A 15,989-nucleotide genomic window follows, 5' to 3' on the forward strand; every position below is an offset into this window, starting at 1 on the left:
TGATCCTCCCCCTCTGTGCGGCACTGGTCAGGCCACAGTTGAAATACTGCGTCCAGTTCTGGGCGCCGCACTTCAGGAGGGATGTGGACAGCATCGAGAGGGTCCAGAGGAGGGCCACCAGCATGATCGAGGGCAGCAGGGCAGGCCCTATGAGGAGAGGCTAAGGGACCTGAATCTGTTCAGCCTCCACAAGAGAAGGCTGAGCGGGGATCCAGTGACCTGTTACAAACTAGTCAAAGGGGACCAGCAGGCATGGGGGGAGTCCCTGTTACCCCAAGCACTACCAGGAGTGACTAGAAATAACAGTCACAAGCTGGCAGAGGGTAGATTCAGAGGCGCTACTTCATCAGGAGGCGCTACTTCAGTCAGGGCAGCTAGGACCTGGAACCAACTTCCAAGAGAAGTGGTGCTGGCTCCTACCCTGGGGGTCTTTAAGAGGAGGTTAGACGAACACCTTGCTGGGCTCATTTGAGTCCAGTACTTTTTCCTGCCATGGCAGGGGGTTGGACTTGATGATCTGCTCAAGTCCCTCGTGACCCTACCAACTATGAAACTATGAATCTGCAAATTCTGCTAAATACCTTGTCACACAACACATGAAAAAGAAAGGAAGGAGTTTAGGTCCTTTTAAAGTGGCTTCTGTGTCTGGATGCTTGCAGTTTAAACTGCATGCAAAACAGTGCAAGTGTTATGTCTGGTCTGCTCCTGGTGTATGAACTTCTGTATTTACGTGCACAGTTTTAGAACTAGGTAAAAGTACATTAAACGTCTGATTCTAGCATGCTTAACAATTCAGGGCCAAGAATTTATTTTCAGTGCCCAAGAGTATGCCAGGAGAGCTGCAGAGAAATGCACATGATCCCTGTCCAGAAGAATTTGCAAATATTTTTCATATTCAATGGAGGATTAATAAAAGCATTTTTATTGAGGTGGAAAGGATTACACTAAAAAGGGTCCTGCAGTTATTTACTCAAGTCTTGGCTATATAATGAAGATACATTTTTTAATATATGTAATTTAACAAATTTCTTCTGGGTGGTGCCACAGAAAAGCATTTGAAGGATTTATGAAAATACTGTCAAGCTGCAGATGGCATTCCATAGACAGGGGCAGTGTGTATGCCGAATGCACGATGGGGGATAACGCACAGAACTGCAGGCAGCCCAACCAGTTGTACCAGTGTCATGTTTAGTCCCATTTAAAGTTTTACTTGCTCACAACAACTTGTGGAAGGCTTCTACAAAAAGGGGAATTTCACTCAAAGAAATAATCTGCCTGTATTTTAAAGCAGGGATAGGAACTACATTTAGGTGTGCATCTTAATCTCTCTCTTTTTATTAGATTAAGTTTATAACATCCAGGATGAGTACTATTAGACTGTGATAGCAAAATATGTGAACTGTCTCCCTTTCCAGGCAGCACAAGTCTAATGCCATTTTCTGCCTGAAGAGATTTTTTTTTTTTTTTTTTACATCACTTGGTTTTTCCAGATAAGGATGCACTCAGATTGGTATTAATAGCTTCTGATTTAGCAACCCTTAACAACACTAAATATCCCAAATTTGGACCACTGAAGAGGCTTTCTATAATTAAGGCAAAAGTTGGACACTTACTTGTCCTATAATCTTTCATAAAAAAGGTTGTTGGAGATTGAAAGATGGAGCTAGAACCAAGGCATCTACCTGTGGGGGAATTGCTTGGATTGCCACAACTATTTCTAACTACTAAATCTCCAAAATGGATTATCTGTTGTAGAGAATGTTATCTAGTTTATCCTGAAAAAAGCTTGTAAGCAATGCATGCCCAAAAACAAATTGCATGACAGCTGTTCTGGCTGCTATAACATGGGCATCTATGTCTTCTTGTGAAGTCTATATTGATCTCTAGAGAGAACTCAATCTAAATACGAAGGGGACAAGATGGAGTTTTACTTTATTCACTTCAAGAGCAAAAGGGAATCTGGGCACCTTCAAACTCACATTCCATTTTTAGCAACTCCTTTAGTCTCAATTGCTTTCAGGTTATCAAGTGGTCTACAGAGATAAGATGCATCAGCTAACTGGAGCATGGCAATCCACTGCCTCAGGTACCTGGTGCAGAGAACACCAGCTTGATGCAGTCATCTATCAAGCTGTGGCTTGGGCAAAGACACCTTCTGAAGTCACGCAGCTCACCGAAATCACAAACGTGTTCAATGTCAACAATACAGGTTTACGCAGGTTCTGTATGTACAAATTCGCTCTTATGCGATGACCCTTTTTATACCAAAAATGTGTTATATGCAAGGTAAATTCACTCTTATGCGACCGGTGTGGTGGAAGCCCATCGCTCAGGGCAGCTGGTGCCCATGCTTCTGGAACTGCAGCTGCCCCAGAAGCAGCGCAATGCTACGTGTGTCCCACCGCAAGGTGGGCAGGAGGCACGGCGCAGCCCAGTGGCACCGCTCCAGGAGCAGCTACAGCTGGGTGCAAAGCGCAGCACGCAGCGGCAGCCACCTGTCTACTGTTGGCGAGTACCAAAATTGTCCTGTAAAAGTGGTAGAAATGGGTATGGGGGTCAGTACAGTCGAGGTCTTGGAATGTATCCCTATTTGTTACGTTGTAAAGTGGGTTCCCTTTATTTGAATTCGAGTTATGTCCTCTTTTCCAGGAACGCACGTACAGCATAAAGTGAGGGAAACCTGTTGACAATTCACAAATGGTGTGGCTATAGGCACTAGGTGGCCAAAGGCACATGATTGCTTAAAGCATTATTATAATTAAAGCTTTGCCTATCCAATACTTGCACTTTTTCAAATATTCCTACATAACCACAAAACAGAAGTTATTTATATTACCACATACAAGTCAAATGATTTATTGTGCTTGTCTATTACTCGCACTTCACTTGTGTGCACCTGTGATTTATGGTCACCTGCCTGCTACCTACTTGCAGCAAGACACAAGGCCTTTGGCCTTGTCACTTTAAGTCTCTGTTCTATACCAGGGTTTCAAACTTGTGGGCCATGGCTCCACAGGGCTGGTAAAGAAGCTATGAATTTACAGGCAGGGCCTACTCTAAAATCTGGGGCACAGAGGCCTGTTTGCAACAAGTCAGCAACAGAGTGCAGGGAGTGCAGGGGACCGACAGCTACATTAACCTCTGCTGCTCTCCCTGCTGCTACCATATCCAGGTCTGGCCTGCAAGAAGCCCCAGAGTCCAGAACCAGCCCATGTTCTATACAGGTCATTACTTGGGTTTACCTACAAACTACATGTAAGAGATCTGAAGAATTGTGAGATTGTTACGCTGCGTGTTGGGTTTCAGATATGAATCACAAAATGTATGTATCTGCATGCACACCATTCGCATTTACTCTGGCTGTAATGCAGCAGTTCAGGTATTAACTGGAGTACATTGGAAGGGCTGTCACCAGGATACAAGGAAAGGTGCTTCTCCATTTTAAAATGTGCCTCATTTCAGCATGGAGTTGCATAGGTTATTTCAGCAGCTGTCCACAGAGGGTCTTGTCATGCAGATAGTTAACAGACCAGTATGCACGACTTTGCTTCTACTGAGCTCTTAAGCCCTAGAAACTAATGACTGGGGAACAGTCCTCTGGGAAAAAAATATAAAGAGGAAGTAAATTTTAGCTAATCTGGAGGTGGCTTCTGTGAAAAAAAATCTCAGCAAATGAAGACAATTCCTCATTTTTACATCCGTCTGAAAACAGAGTTTTGTTTAAATTTGATAAATATCATGCTGGTTTTCACGTGTTTTGTTTAGCAGCCAGTGCAAGAACACAAAATGTTAGCAGTGCGTTACTGGCGCTCTTAGATACTGCCCAAGGAAGGCAAAGCTCACGTTTCGTGTAACCTCCCCTGTGTGTTTCTTGGTTTTCAGGAGTTGAAGCACTGTCCCCCTCGCAATGATACACAAATGCTATGTTCTGAAAGAGTAACAAGGTGCAAGTGCACAGCCTTAAGCTTTTGTGGAATTTAGTTTTTTGGTATTTTAAAGAAAGCAGTTTCTGAAAATCTCCATGAACAGCACAACTCTTCCCTCTCCATTTCTTCCGATTCCTTGGCAATGATTAAATTGGCCAAGTTTAACTCTTTCACTGCCCTTGCATCATCTACTCACCTCTTCAGTCTTTACCTATCTGGAACAGCACAATTATCCCTTTTGTGTATGCCCTGTACAGACACAAAAATGGGGGTTGGCATGCAATGCACAAGCTACCTTTGAGGGTGACCTCTTATTCAATGGGAATTTATTGAAAACCATTTGAAAACAAACAAACAAAAAACAAAAAGTAAAAAAGGGAGAAGGGGAAGGAGGGGCAGGAACACAGCTCTAGTCAAACTAGGTTTTCAAAAGCAGTGTATAATAACCCTTAGTCCAGTCAAAGACATTGTCCCATGCATGCCGGCTCCTAAGTAGCTATGCTAAGAGGCTAAAACTTCATGCTGCATGAAGCTTCCCCGCCCCCCAATATGTTCTCATTCATCTCACTGCTCCAACCTCCCATATTCCCCATATCTGCAAAAAATAAGTTACAAGAAACTGAAATGTTACCAGCAGCTCATGTAAGGGGGCCACGTACCAAATAGTTTTGCAACTTGCTTTCCTTTGATCATCAGTCCAACTACCCAGCAAATTGTTTATGAGAATGAGTTGCGATTACATGATCCTAACGGCTTATTAAAGTCTTTCATCTTCCTGTTGTTAACACCAGTTTCCTAGGCAAAGCTTTTAAAATCCACAGGAAGACACTGGCTTTACTTTAAAACGCTGTCCTTAAATCAGAAATGTTGGTCTTAAGGCAAAATTCCCAAAAGGAAGCTATGCAGAAAGCTTGAGAACATACTCAACACATTTTCTTAAAACCTGCCAGGGTGGCAGTAAGTCCTCTTACACAGTATTCTTTGTCAACAGATCTGAAATAACTTTACAGAGATCAGTGTCATCACCCCCATTTTACAAAGCAGGGAACTGAGGCACAGAAAGACCGCAACTTGCCCAGTCAACCAGCATGAGAACTAGGAACAAAAACCAGGTCTTCTAAGTCCTGGTGCAGTGATCTACCCACTTACCTATACTGCCTCTCAGACTCAAATTCATGGCACATAGTTGGAACTCTAGTTCAAACACTGTATCACCTTAACCCACCCAGATTTTGTAATGAACTACCTGCATGTCCCTAACTTCAGAATCTACATTTTGGAGAACTGGTTTAGCTCTTGCTGATCCAAAGTCTAATGTCAATAACTTTCAGAACTGAACATGTAACAGGGAAGCTGGTACTCTGTACCAGCTGGGAGATGCTAAGGCATGATACCTGCCTCACAGAGGAGGAAAAAAGTTATTTCAAAAACAAATGTGTAAGACTGGTTTTTTTAAACCTCTAGTTGCACGGATTTTAAAGCACCTTGATTCTTCTTTGCTACAATAAAGAGTATGGAATACCACAGAGCATTTATATTAATGAACAAAACTACAGTGGAAATTCAATATGGCATATTCAGTGGATTAAACAGTAGAAGATAGGTTTGAATCTGGTTCTAAACAGGGAATCGTTTTTAGGCAGATGTATTTCTAGTAGATACCTGCATGAATGTGTTCTTAGCCCTAGACTATTTATCATTTTTATCAATGATCTGGAAGAAAAGAACCACTGGTTAAGTTGGCACAGTAAAGAATGGGCGCTGGTAAATATTAAAGAGAAAATGTCCATGATACAGATACAGTGTAGTTGGATAACTTAGGCTGAATCCACTCATTTCCAGATATTTGTTTCCAGCGGAAGAGATTTCTTTTGACAGAAAAAATAGTTCAGTAGCTGGACTACTGATGTTCCTACAGTAGCGAGGCTAAAGATGTTCCTACAGCTCCGTGGCTGGAGAGCTTCACAGGCAAATTTTCAGGCCAGGGTAGGAAGAGGGCTACTCCCTGGGCAACCCAATTATTGGTGAAGCCAATAATTGGCAGCCTCTCTCTGCCCTGCCTGAGAAGGGGGCAAGCTGTGAAGTGGCAGCTGGCAGCTATTGAAAAAACAGCAGCTGCTGAAAAGCAGCAGCTGCCAGAGCCAGGAGGGTTTCTGCCCTAAGAAAAAGCTCCCAAATCCCACCAATTGGCTGACTGGCGGGATGGGACATTCTCCCATGGTGGGAGCCCCTCCAGTTCTCTCTTGCAGAAGAATAGCCCCCACTCCTTGCACCCCTCCAGGATCACTGAAGGACTGCAGGGAGAGGGGGGAGCAATCAACCACTGCAGCAAGGCCCCAGGAGCCCTGCAGTAGAGGCAAAGCGGCCTGCTTCACCACGCGTTGCTCCAGCCTGACCTACAGCAGTGCAAGGAGAGGCAGAGGCATTACACTGCAATGGCTAGGCTTCCGAGTCTTGCTGCTCTGGCACAGCAGCCTGACTCACCTCACCATGCTTTGCTTTAGCTCAGCTGGCTGGTGTGGGCAGCAAGAGGAAGCCAGAGAGTCTGGACAATGGGAAAGCTTCCTCACCCTTGGCTCCCAGCCCCTCTAGCTTGCCCTACCTCTCCCCCCACCTCCACATTCAGCTGACACACAGGGACAGGGATTTAAAAGCTGGAAAGGCTGGGATTCAGACAAGTGGAGGCTTTCCTCAGCCTGACTCCGGGCTCCCCCTTGCTGCCAAGCTGAGTGGGCCAATCAGGAACCGGGTCAGGAAGACTTTCCTGGAGCCCCACTCCAACTGCTAGCTTTTAAATCACCAATCTGCTAGCTAGCAAGGTGCCAAAGGGAAGCTAGAAGTTGCTTTCCCAAGACTGGGGTCGGTCACCCCTGTCTTGAAAAGGTGTGGGAATGCGGGGAGTAGCACCCATCACTCTTCATGAAACTAGAGACTGCTCAGTTCAGGGAAGAGCCAGGGAGTGGTGACTGCTACTCCCATCATCCCCACACCTTGTAGACATGGGTGACCCCAGTCTTGGGAAAGCTGGGAGCCCTTCCCCAGCTCTACTTCTCCTGGTCCCCAGGAGGAGTTAAGCCAAGGAAAGTCTATAGGCCTTCAGGTCTCCCAAGGTGCACTCTCTCTGCAGTGATTTAACTCTATTTGTTGCCAGGTTATTTTTCTTCTGAAGCAGTTATTTTTGCTAAGCACCCTCTTTGCTAAGCTAAACAAATCAAGCACTTTCAGTCTCATCTCATGAGACACCTATCCCCTTTGGTTGCTCCCAGACTAAGAACCACTATAAAACGGGAACTTGTCATTACTCCTCAAGTGCATGACTTTGCACTTCAAATTGTGAAGTTTCATAACTGTGCTCTACTTTGGAAGGTTAGCTAATTCTTCCTGTATACGAATCCAGTTCTCTTAAGTATCAACAATATCCCTGCTTTGGGACTTCTGCAAGCTCTATAAGCAAACATTCAGTTATCGTACCAGGGTCACTAATGAAAGTGTTAAATAGGATGGGTCCCAAGACAGATCCCCAAGGAACACTAATAGTAACCTACCTGGTAGCTGATAACTCCTTTTAATGTTTTCAGTTGTCATCTCTCTTTTAGATGACTCCTTATCCACTTTACAATTGTAACACTGACCCCATGCTCTACAATTCGGTTAATAATTTCCCATGAGGCGCCATGTCAAAAGCTTTGCTTAAATCTAGATAGATTAGATCCACTGTATTGCTCTTGTCTAAGTAGTAAGTTATCCCTTCATAGAAGAATATTAGTGGCCTGACATGAACTTTGTTTGATAAAACCATGTTGCAGTTTATCCCATTTTCTATTCAACCACACGTCCTTGATTATTCTTTCCTTCATTATCTGTTCTAAGACTTTGCATAATATTGAAGTGAAGCTAACGAACCTATAATTCTTTGCATCACTTTTCCCATTTTTTTTTTTTTAATACAAACAGTATTTTCTGTTCTTTATTCAAAGGGACAGTTGACAGATTCACTGGAAGTTGTGCTACAGGAGTTGCTATATCTTGTGCCAGCTCTATCAGTATTCTGGGATGGAGATTATCCAGGCACCTCAACTATCACAGCAGTAACCTAAATTTTGCTTCCACATCAGATATAATTTCTATCATCTTGTCCTTATTCCCATTTGGTATCCTGCCATTTTCCTCATTTATATTTTTATCCTTATATTAAATGAAAGCAATCTATCTAGTACCTGGGCCATACCCATGCAAACCTTGACCTCTGCACCATCTTCAGTGCATGCAAGACCTACTTCTCTTGTGACTCAATTTATGACTGATGAAGCTTGTGCTGTTTGCTTTAATTTTCTTTGCATGGTCAAACTCAGGTAAGCCGATGGCCATTCTGATCAATGAGGAGAGAGATCTTTCAGAGGTCAAGCCTCCCCCTCCCCGTTCCATAGGAGAATTAATTAAACCTTTGCAATACTTTAGCACATATTGTGGTGGATTTCCACCATGGGAAACATTTAAAAATCAAGAATTCTAGAAGGTTGAGGGGCACAGTAGCAGAGCAGTTAGGGATCATGTTAAAGCTCTGAAGGTACAAGTTCCAGCCCTGTTCTGGACTCATGCCAAATGCCACCCCCAGTTGACCCAATAGTTACAGGTGTTGGGTCATTCAAGCTGGAGTCACAGGCAGCCAAATATTATCCTATCCAAATCCTGTGCGCCACAGAAATTGGTCTGCCTTAACCATATATTAGTACAAGTGGCCACCAGGACTAGATGGCCCTTCACCCCTGGCCTACAAAATACACTTTAACTGAAAGACCAATTAATTCTGAGAAATTCAGTGGCTTATATTATGCATGGAGTCAGACCAGATGATCACTAGGGTCCCCTCTTCTGGCAATATAATCGATGAAAATCCTAACAGAGCTACCACCCTTTTTTGTGGAAATGGGACTAATTTTATGATGGGCCTAGAACACCAAGAGTTAATCTAGAAACCTATTGACTTCTCTTGATAATACCTAGTATGCATGAATCACGTTTATTTTGTTATGTTCTCACACTAAATTACCTCTCCTAAGCAGAAAGTAAGAATTCACCCAAAATAGTTTTTAAAAGTGAACTGGTTTTCTACAAATATGATTATGATTTTGAAGAGTTAAAAACAGTTTAAGAGCACATGCTGAATCTTCAGTGATTCTGAAAATACTGTCACACTTCACACAAACAGATACTGCAAGTTCAAAATATACTAGATCAATAAAATTTACTACTACATTCAAGAAAAACTGAGTTTATGGCTATATCTATGAATTCCTTTCAAATCAAGCTTATCAATTCCCGATTTTTTTAAGCACTAAGTGTATGCCTGATAAAAAGTCTTATGCCATGGATAAACTATGGTCCTATCAGTAAGAGGCAAATGCAATAGATGTTTAACAACCTCAGTAAGTTTTGCTTTCTGCTTTCCTGAATTTGGAAGCCTTCAAACGTTTGAATGCCTTATGGTTGTCACAGATCATTTTCAGTGTTCAGTAAAAGGGTTATGGTGCCATCTGCTGGAAAATATCCTGAAAGTGCTGTCTGGATAGAATTAAAAGGTTAACAACCAGCGTTTAACTAAATGATTGTGAGAGGAATAGCCCGATAGCATAAGTAAAAGGAGTATTTAAGCACTGGGTTGATTTTCACCTTACTAAAATTCATACTTAATCATGAATGACTTGATCCTGCTCATTGAGATGAGCGAACAATATCCTTCACCAGAAAAGGAAATACACACTTAGATATAAAAGTGACTGGAAAGCCATATCACCTGACAGGGAAAAAGGGAGTGAGGAAAATCTGTTTGTAATGCAAATGCCAGCCGGACTCAATGATGATTTTGAATTTTAACCAGAACAAGTGGGAGTAGCAATCTGTGACTCTGGAGAATAAGTAGAAAGGATGAAAAACTGCAAGTTATTTACACCAATACCATCTAACCATGGCTACTGGAAAGAATCTACACCCACAAATGCTATTTTTATACAAGTATACATAGTTAACTTCATGAAATACCTGTATGTCACCTATATCAATCATATAAAAGGTTAAGTTTAAAATCACTAGTACAAGCTAGGTCGGAATGACACCACCTTACCATCCACTAATAACAAAAGTGTGGAAGGGACAAGGTGGGCAATCGGGGAGTGACCCAAAAAGCAACTATACAATAAAATTTACTCCAAAAAGGCTCAACAAGAATATCTACTTAAAGACTCTTGAACACCACTGCCAAAAAACAGGTACCTGCTAAAAATGCTTAGACAAAAGAGAACCAAATCTCAAAAATTCAACATGCTATAGGAAACATAAGGAGAAACAGAGGCACAGCCAATGCTTTGGGCCATTGCAAAAGCAAGAAATTTGTTACATAAACTACCCCCACCCCATATAACCTTTGGAAGTGAACTATGTGCAGTACCATAGAAGAAGGCACAAACTCCCAATGGCCTTCCCAACCTCAAATTTGCCAATCTGTTTAACGAAACATGCCAACCAGGTTGCTCAATACCACTAAGAACACAAGTGCATGCTGACCAGTGCATTCATGCAGTGGTTCAAAAGGAAGACAAAAGTAACTCACACACTAGGCATATATTTAAAGACAGGAGCAGAGGGAAATTTTTCCTGCCATCTGCAGGCAGCCACCAGAAGTGCTGAAACAGAATCAATATAAGATATGCTTATACATTCTGTAAGCATATAAAAGTTGAAGAGTAAAAAGCAAGTGAACAAGGGAAGGAACTGCAACCCAGAAAGGGTTCCCACAGCCACCCACGCTTAGTCTTCTCACTTGCACACACAAACTCTATGATTTCCTGTGATGAAGCAAATTCCATAAGACTCAAATTTTATTAGTATACTAAAAAAAGAATTCGGGCTATGGTGTGACAGTTTTGGAGCTGACCTGTAATAATTTAAAGATACAGTATGCCGACTTGGTTATTGAAATGTCTTTTACAACACTATATTGCTTTAACTGACTGGATGTTGGTATGGAATTACTGACTGAAAAATGGCAGCTCCAGGCAGCCACTTGCCAAGTGGCGTTCAAAAAGTCAGGACCAAATTAATGGTTCTTGACATTATTATCCCCAGGCAACTTTAAAAAAACAAACAAACAAAAAAAAAAAACCCCTCTTCTCACAGGAACCAAGGACCTGATTAGATTAACATAAAGCATTTTGAGATAATTTAAAGAATATGCAAGGGAGCCAGTAATGGTTTGGATGAAGAAGATAGGAAATAGCTTGCTCAGTCTCGGGAACAACACAACTTCAGAAGGCAGGCAGGTGTAGATTATTTTTTAAAAATCCTCTCTAAAAATTTTGCTCCTGTTGTTAAATAGGTATTTTTGTTTTAGAGTAGCTGTTGGTCAGCACGTACCACTGGTCAGACTCCTAAAGGGAAGGACCAAACACATCTGAACAGCGTTGAACCTGCAGTCTAGTTACAGTAAACACAGAAGGTATTATTAGATGGAACCTGATCTAGAAGAGGGAGAACTGAGAAACTGTACAACAAATGAATGGGGAAAAAGGAGAGAGAGCGGTACACCCAAGCAGACCATAATTGGGACACGGGTGCCATTAGCTCATAAGTGTAATAAATGCTACTTACTTCTGGTGTATAAGCTTAATATTTGCCCCATTATTATGGATGTTATTTATCTGTGCCATCACTTTTACACATTACACAGCTTCCAGTAGCAAATGCAACAGAGTTCCTATCAGTCTGGTTAATGAGAGCACTCTCAGCAACATAGGAACAATTTGAGAAGACTGTACTCTGCAACCTACTGGAAGCACACAACAGACAGAAACTGCCTGAAATGTGGTACCTGTTAAGTAAGGCACAGACCTATAGATTTCTTAATAAGGAAAAATGTTTCTGATATTTGTCAGATAAGCTATAACTGCACTCAACCACACAATCTTTTGTACAAAGTTATTATTAAATACTATCTTTTTAGGGGCAAGGTCATAAGAAAGCATTCTTCTGCTGTGAAAGTTCTAAAGCTAAAATATAGTTTGTTACAGGAGGGTTTCTTTAAATTGCCTACTGGTGAAGGCACTCTTTCTTACACAATGCTGACCAAACTCTTTGGGTAAAGGGACTGACAGATGAGATATGCAAAAGGCAAAAAGATGGGAGACTGCCAGAAGCAGCAGTCTGAAGCTGAAGAAAGACCAACTAAGAAGTCTGTTTAAAGTCTGGCTCAAGTGTTAAAAAAAACAAATAAAGCTCCCCCATTTATGTTTCAACTGGCAATCTTTAAATCCCTATCCTGTTCAGCCTTTCTAGTCTCTTGTGACCAATGCCATTTGATTTAATCAAGAACTGAGCAACGTACCACATACACTGGTAAAACATCAGTTTCCAATCGCTGCATTTCTATTTTAATTCTAGATGCATAATTTGTGGTAGGTAGGTAAGTATACTATTTACAGCTTTTGTTAAAACAATACAGTAAAATTAACAACAGAATTGTACATAATGAAATTATATGGTGAAATTATAATAATAATAAATTATTTTACCAATAAACATATGGTCGGCATATAAATTATACCAATTTAAATTAAAACAAATGTAATAACACTGACACAAAAAAGGTCAAATGAAGAGGCTGAACATTATTAGAAATAAGCCAAATTGTTTTTTCCTCATTTGCTGACTAAAGTTTTCAGCCAAATGAGAAATCCATTTTCTTCTTATTTCAAAGAATGAAGAAGGCCATAAACTAATTAAATTAAATTCTCTCTCTCATTCTTCCTGGAAGAACATATCCTGTCTGTATATGGGGTCTGCCATCACCTGCCCGTAATGACTGCACATCTTATTTGAGTGAATAACGGTTTAGTACTGGCTTCTTTTCTAGGCCAAAGAGTGCTTTATTTATCTTAAAAGAGGTAAAAAGTTTGAGAAGATCTCACTGCATACGTATCTAACTGCATGCAGGCATCTTTAATTATTACATTTATATCTTGTTTTAAATATTTTGGGGGGGGGGGGGGGGGGTATTGGGTCAGTGTCAGCATGTGTCCTAGACCATTTGTCTGGAAAATAGTATGAATGTTATTTAACCATCCATATATGGGTTTATTTTGAAGGGTAGAGGGTTCTAAAATGCACTTCTTGGAGTATCTGATGTTGGTTAATAATTAGAGCCTGTTTCCCTAATTTAGAGTCCTTAATTGAGCTAAAATTGCTCACAATAAACAGCCGTTTCAGATCTCACATAATTTGTGAGCACTAAATTACAAAGGATGCATGAGCATTAAATACAGGTGTAACTCCTCCTGTTCAAAGAAAACAATTTAAATGGCAACAGACCTGTTTCAGCCAACTCTGCTATTAGGACAGAGTTTGGTAAACAGTTAACTACAATACATTTATACTCATCATCAGTTGTGGAGGTTCCATTCTTCACATAAGGTTGATCTGAGAGCTGGGAGAGGAAAAGTGAACACTCAAACCCAGTTATCAGGCAAGTTAAAAGTTTGGTGAAGCTAAAATGGAAATTTCTAATTGTTAATGAAGGGAAACTGATTTTAAAAAAAAAGTTAGTTCTCACTTCGTCATGAAAAAAAGAAGAGCAAGAAACAGCCTCCTGGTATTCAAGCTTTCATGTAAGTTTCTAAACCTTCAAAACTATTGAGTCTGGGAAATAAACAACAGTTTTTCTACTGCTTACTGTACATCTTGCTGTACATCTTGCTACTATATTAAGATATTCTCACAGTTATATAGCTTCTGTAACGTCAGCAGATTAGCAAGAAATCTTAAAGCATGCAAATATAGAGTCAACGTAAAATACAAGTCCTTTTCAACAGGTACAGCTGATCCGCATCTATATTTACATGCTATTCATTTACACACAAAATACATGTAAAAAGGAAAAATAGTCTAAACAAGACAGTATAGAGAATTAAACATGCTTTTCCTTTGTTTTGTTGGAGTTCTCTATACGTCATCTTTATTCCACAGTTAGGGAGAAAAGAAATTTGTTTCAATGAACAATATGGTATAATATGGTTCCTAAACCAAAACATAACTTTCCTTACAAGATCTTTTAAAGTTTAATTGTACAAAGTTTCAGCTACTTACTAATACTTACTGCAAGTAACACAATTAAGCGTCCTCAGTGTTGTTTTGGTATTTAAAACACCACAAAGTGCACCTGAGGGAGTATAGTGAGGGATTTTAGTGAGAGACCAAGTCTCTTAAAACAATATAAGGAAGAACTTAACCTCAGAAGCACCAAGGCAAAGAACCCTTTGCAAAAGATTATTAACGGAATACATTTATCCCTTCTGAATATGTAAAAGCCTATGAAACAACTGTCACTTACTCTGTGTGGCCCTGAAAGACATTCACAGAATGGATAGAAGGATCTCTGAAATCCCACAGACGGAAGGTTGTATCACGTGATGAAGTCACCACAAGACGTTGGGTGGGATGTGTACAACAATGTGTTAGCTCTTGGTCATGCCCTACAACCACAGATGAGAACATATAAGGTAACGAAAATGCAAGACTTTTCATTCCCACAAACATCTGGAATGAAATGCTGATTGGACACAATTTCTGCAAAAAACCAAAAAAGCAAAAAAAAAAAACCCCATAGAAAATGACACACTGGATTCTACTCATCTTACTGCCCTTGCAGAGGATTAGAGCTCTGAAAGTCAGTTTAATAACTCTTATTTCATATGAACATTAAACCGGCCATAAGTTACTGCTATTGAATGTGCCACCATTACAACAAAAAGCAAAGCCATTGCTCAGAAAAATGCTGAGAAAAATACTGCTTTCCATTTCAATACTACCCCTCAGTTGTGTAGCATAAAGTCCCACAAACATCACATGATTCTCATATCTACAGCATTTGCAGGACTAACATCTTATGAACTTTGGTGCCATATTAATTCACATTTCTTGCAACAGCTTTATTAAGTTTCTTTCAGCCCTCAAAAGGATGTTACTTATCCAGAAAAGCCAGAAATGTTTGCAAGTAACAAACTATCACAAAGGAAATCAGTTAAAAGTTAAAAAAATTTCGTGAGAACAAAAGAGAAAGATACCTGTCAGAGAATGAACAAGTTCTGATGTCTCCACTTCATACAGGTTTGCTGTCCTATCCCATGAAGCTGTTACAGCTTGCTTCCCTCCAACCAACCAGTCAGCTGCTATAACCACTCCCTGATGGCTTTTAAGAGATGTTAAGGGAGCTCGTATAGTTGGACAGTCACTGGAAGCATCTCCATCTCCATCAGGTTCATCTTTATCTGAGAACTCAATTTCATCTTCCCCAGATATTTGCTGTTAATTTCAAGAGTACAAATATGAGTGATTGGTTCATATATTAATGATAAGTTGTACTTAACTGTTTTTTCTTTTTTGAAGAAACCATCTATTCTTAATACTGAAGAATCTACCCTACTATAATCAAGCTTCTGTTATCAGAGACTTATGGCAGCAGGAAAATAACGTCAAAGCTATGTAGCATGCTATTCTTTAGTAAAGTTTATGAATCCCCTCAGACTGGATTTGTGGTCTTAATTATCACTAGCCAATAAATTCTTAAGGTAATTAGTCTCATCGTTACACCTTTAATTTTTTGGCAGACTGTTATCCATCCTTAGTATCCTCCAAACACATTCTTAATACCAAATCCAAAATGGCAATTATCCAGGAAAAATCCTGTAACATTTTAAAACTTTAACTCTTCAAAGTTGGCAATATCTTTTGAAGCATTTTCTTATCTCAGTAAAAAACATAGAAATAAGCTAGTAATGTTTAAATTCATTTACAATCAATTAAACAAAAGCAAGAAGGTGCTATGAAACATGGCTCTATAAATCATACCTAAATGTCTTAATACACTGTAGTACCTGACGGTGGCCATAATGATCCAGGGAAAAAGCAAGAAGCAAGATCCATTTGGTAATATTTTTTTATTGGATCACTCTTTTTATTGGACACCTTTCAACAACCTACACTTCCTTCAAACTAGTCATAATCATGAACAACAAA

The 15,989-nt window shown here is 40.3% G+C and overlaps 1 protein-coding gene across 2 annotated transcripts in view; it reads right to left on the minus strand.

Moving 5' to 3' along the window:
* Positions 1 to 15,989, minus strand: part of WDR37 (WD repeat domain 37) — an 80,599-nt gene that overhangs the window by 18,787 nt on the left and 45,823 nt on the right. For both annotated transcript variants that reach the window (XM_006258222.4, XM_014609097.3), the window contains 2 exons: positions 15,038 to 15,275; positions 14,305 to 14,446 (listed from right to left, as the gene is read on the minus strand). In XM_006258222.4, the coding sequence (XP_006258284.1) occupies positions 14,305 to 14,446; positions 15,038 to 15,275 (380 nt within the window). The remainder of the gene's footprint in view (positions 1 to 14,304; positions 14,447 to 15,037; positions 15,276 to 15,989) is intronic.

Source organism: Alligator mississippiensis, chromosome 5, assembly GCF_030867095.1.
Source record: "Alligator mississippiensis isolate rAllMis1 chromosome 5, rAllMis1, whole genome shotgun sequence".
NCBI lineage: Eukaryota > Metazoa > Chordata > Crocodylia > Alligatoridae > Alligator > Alligator mississippiensis.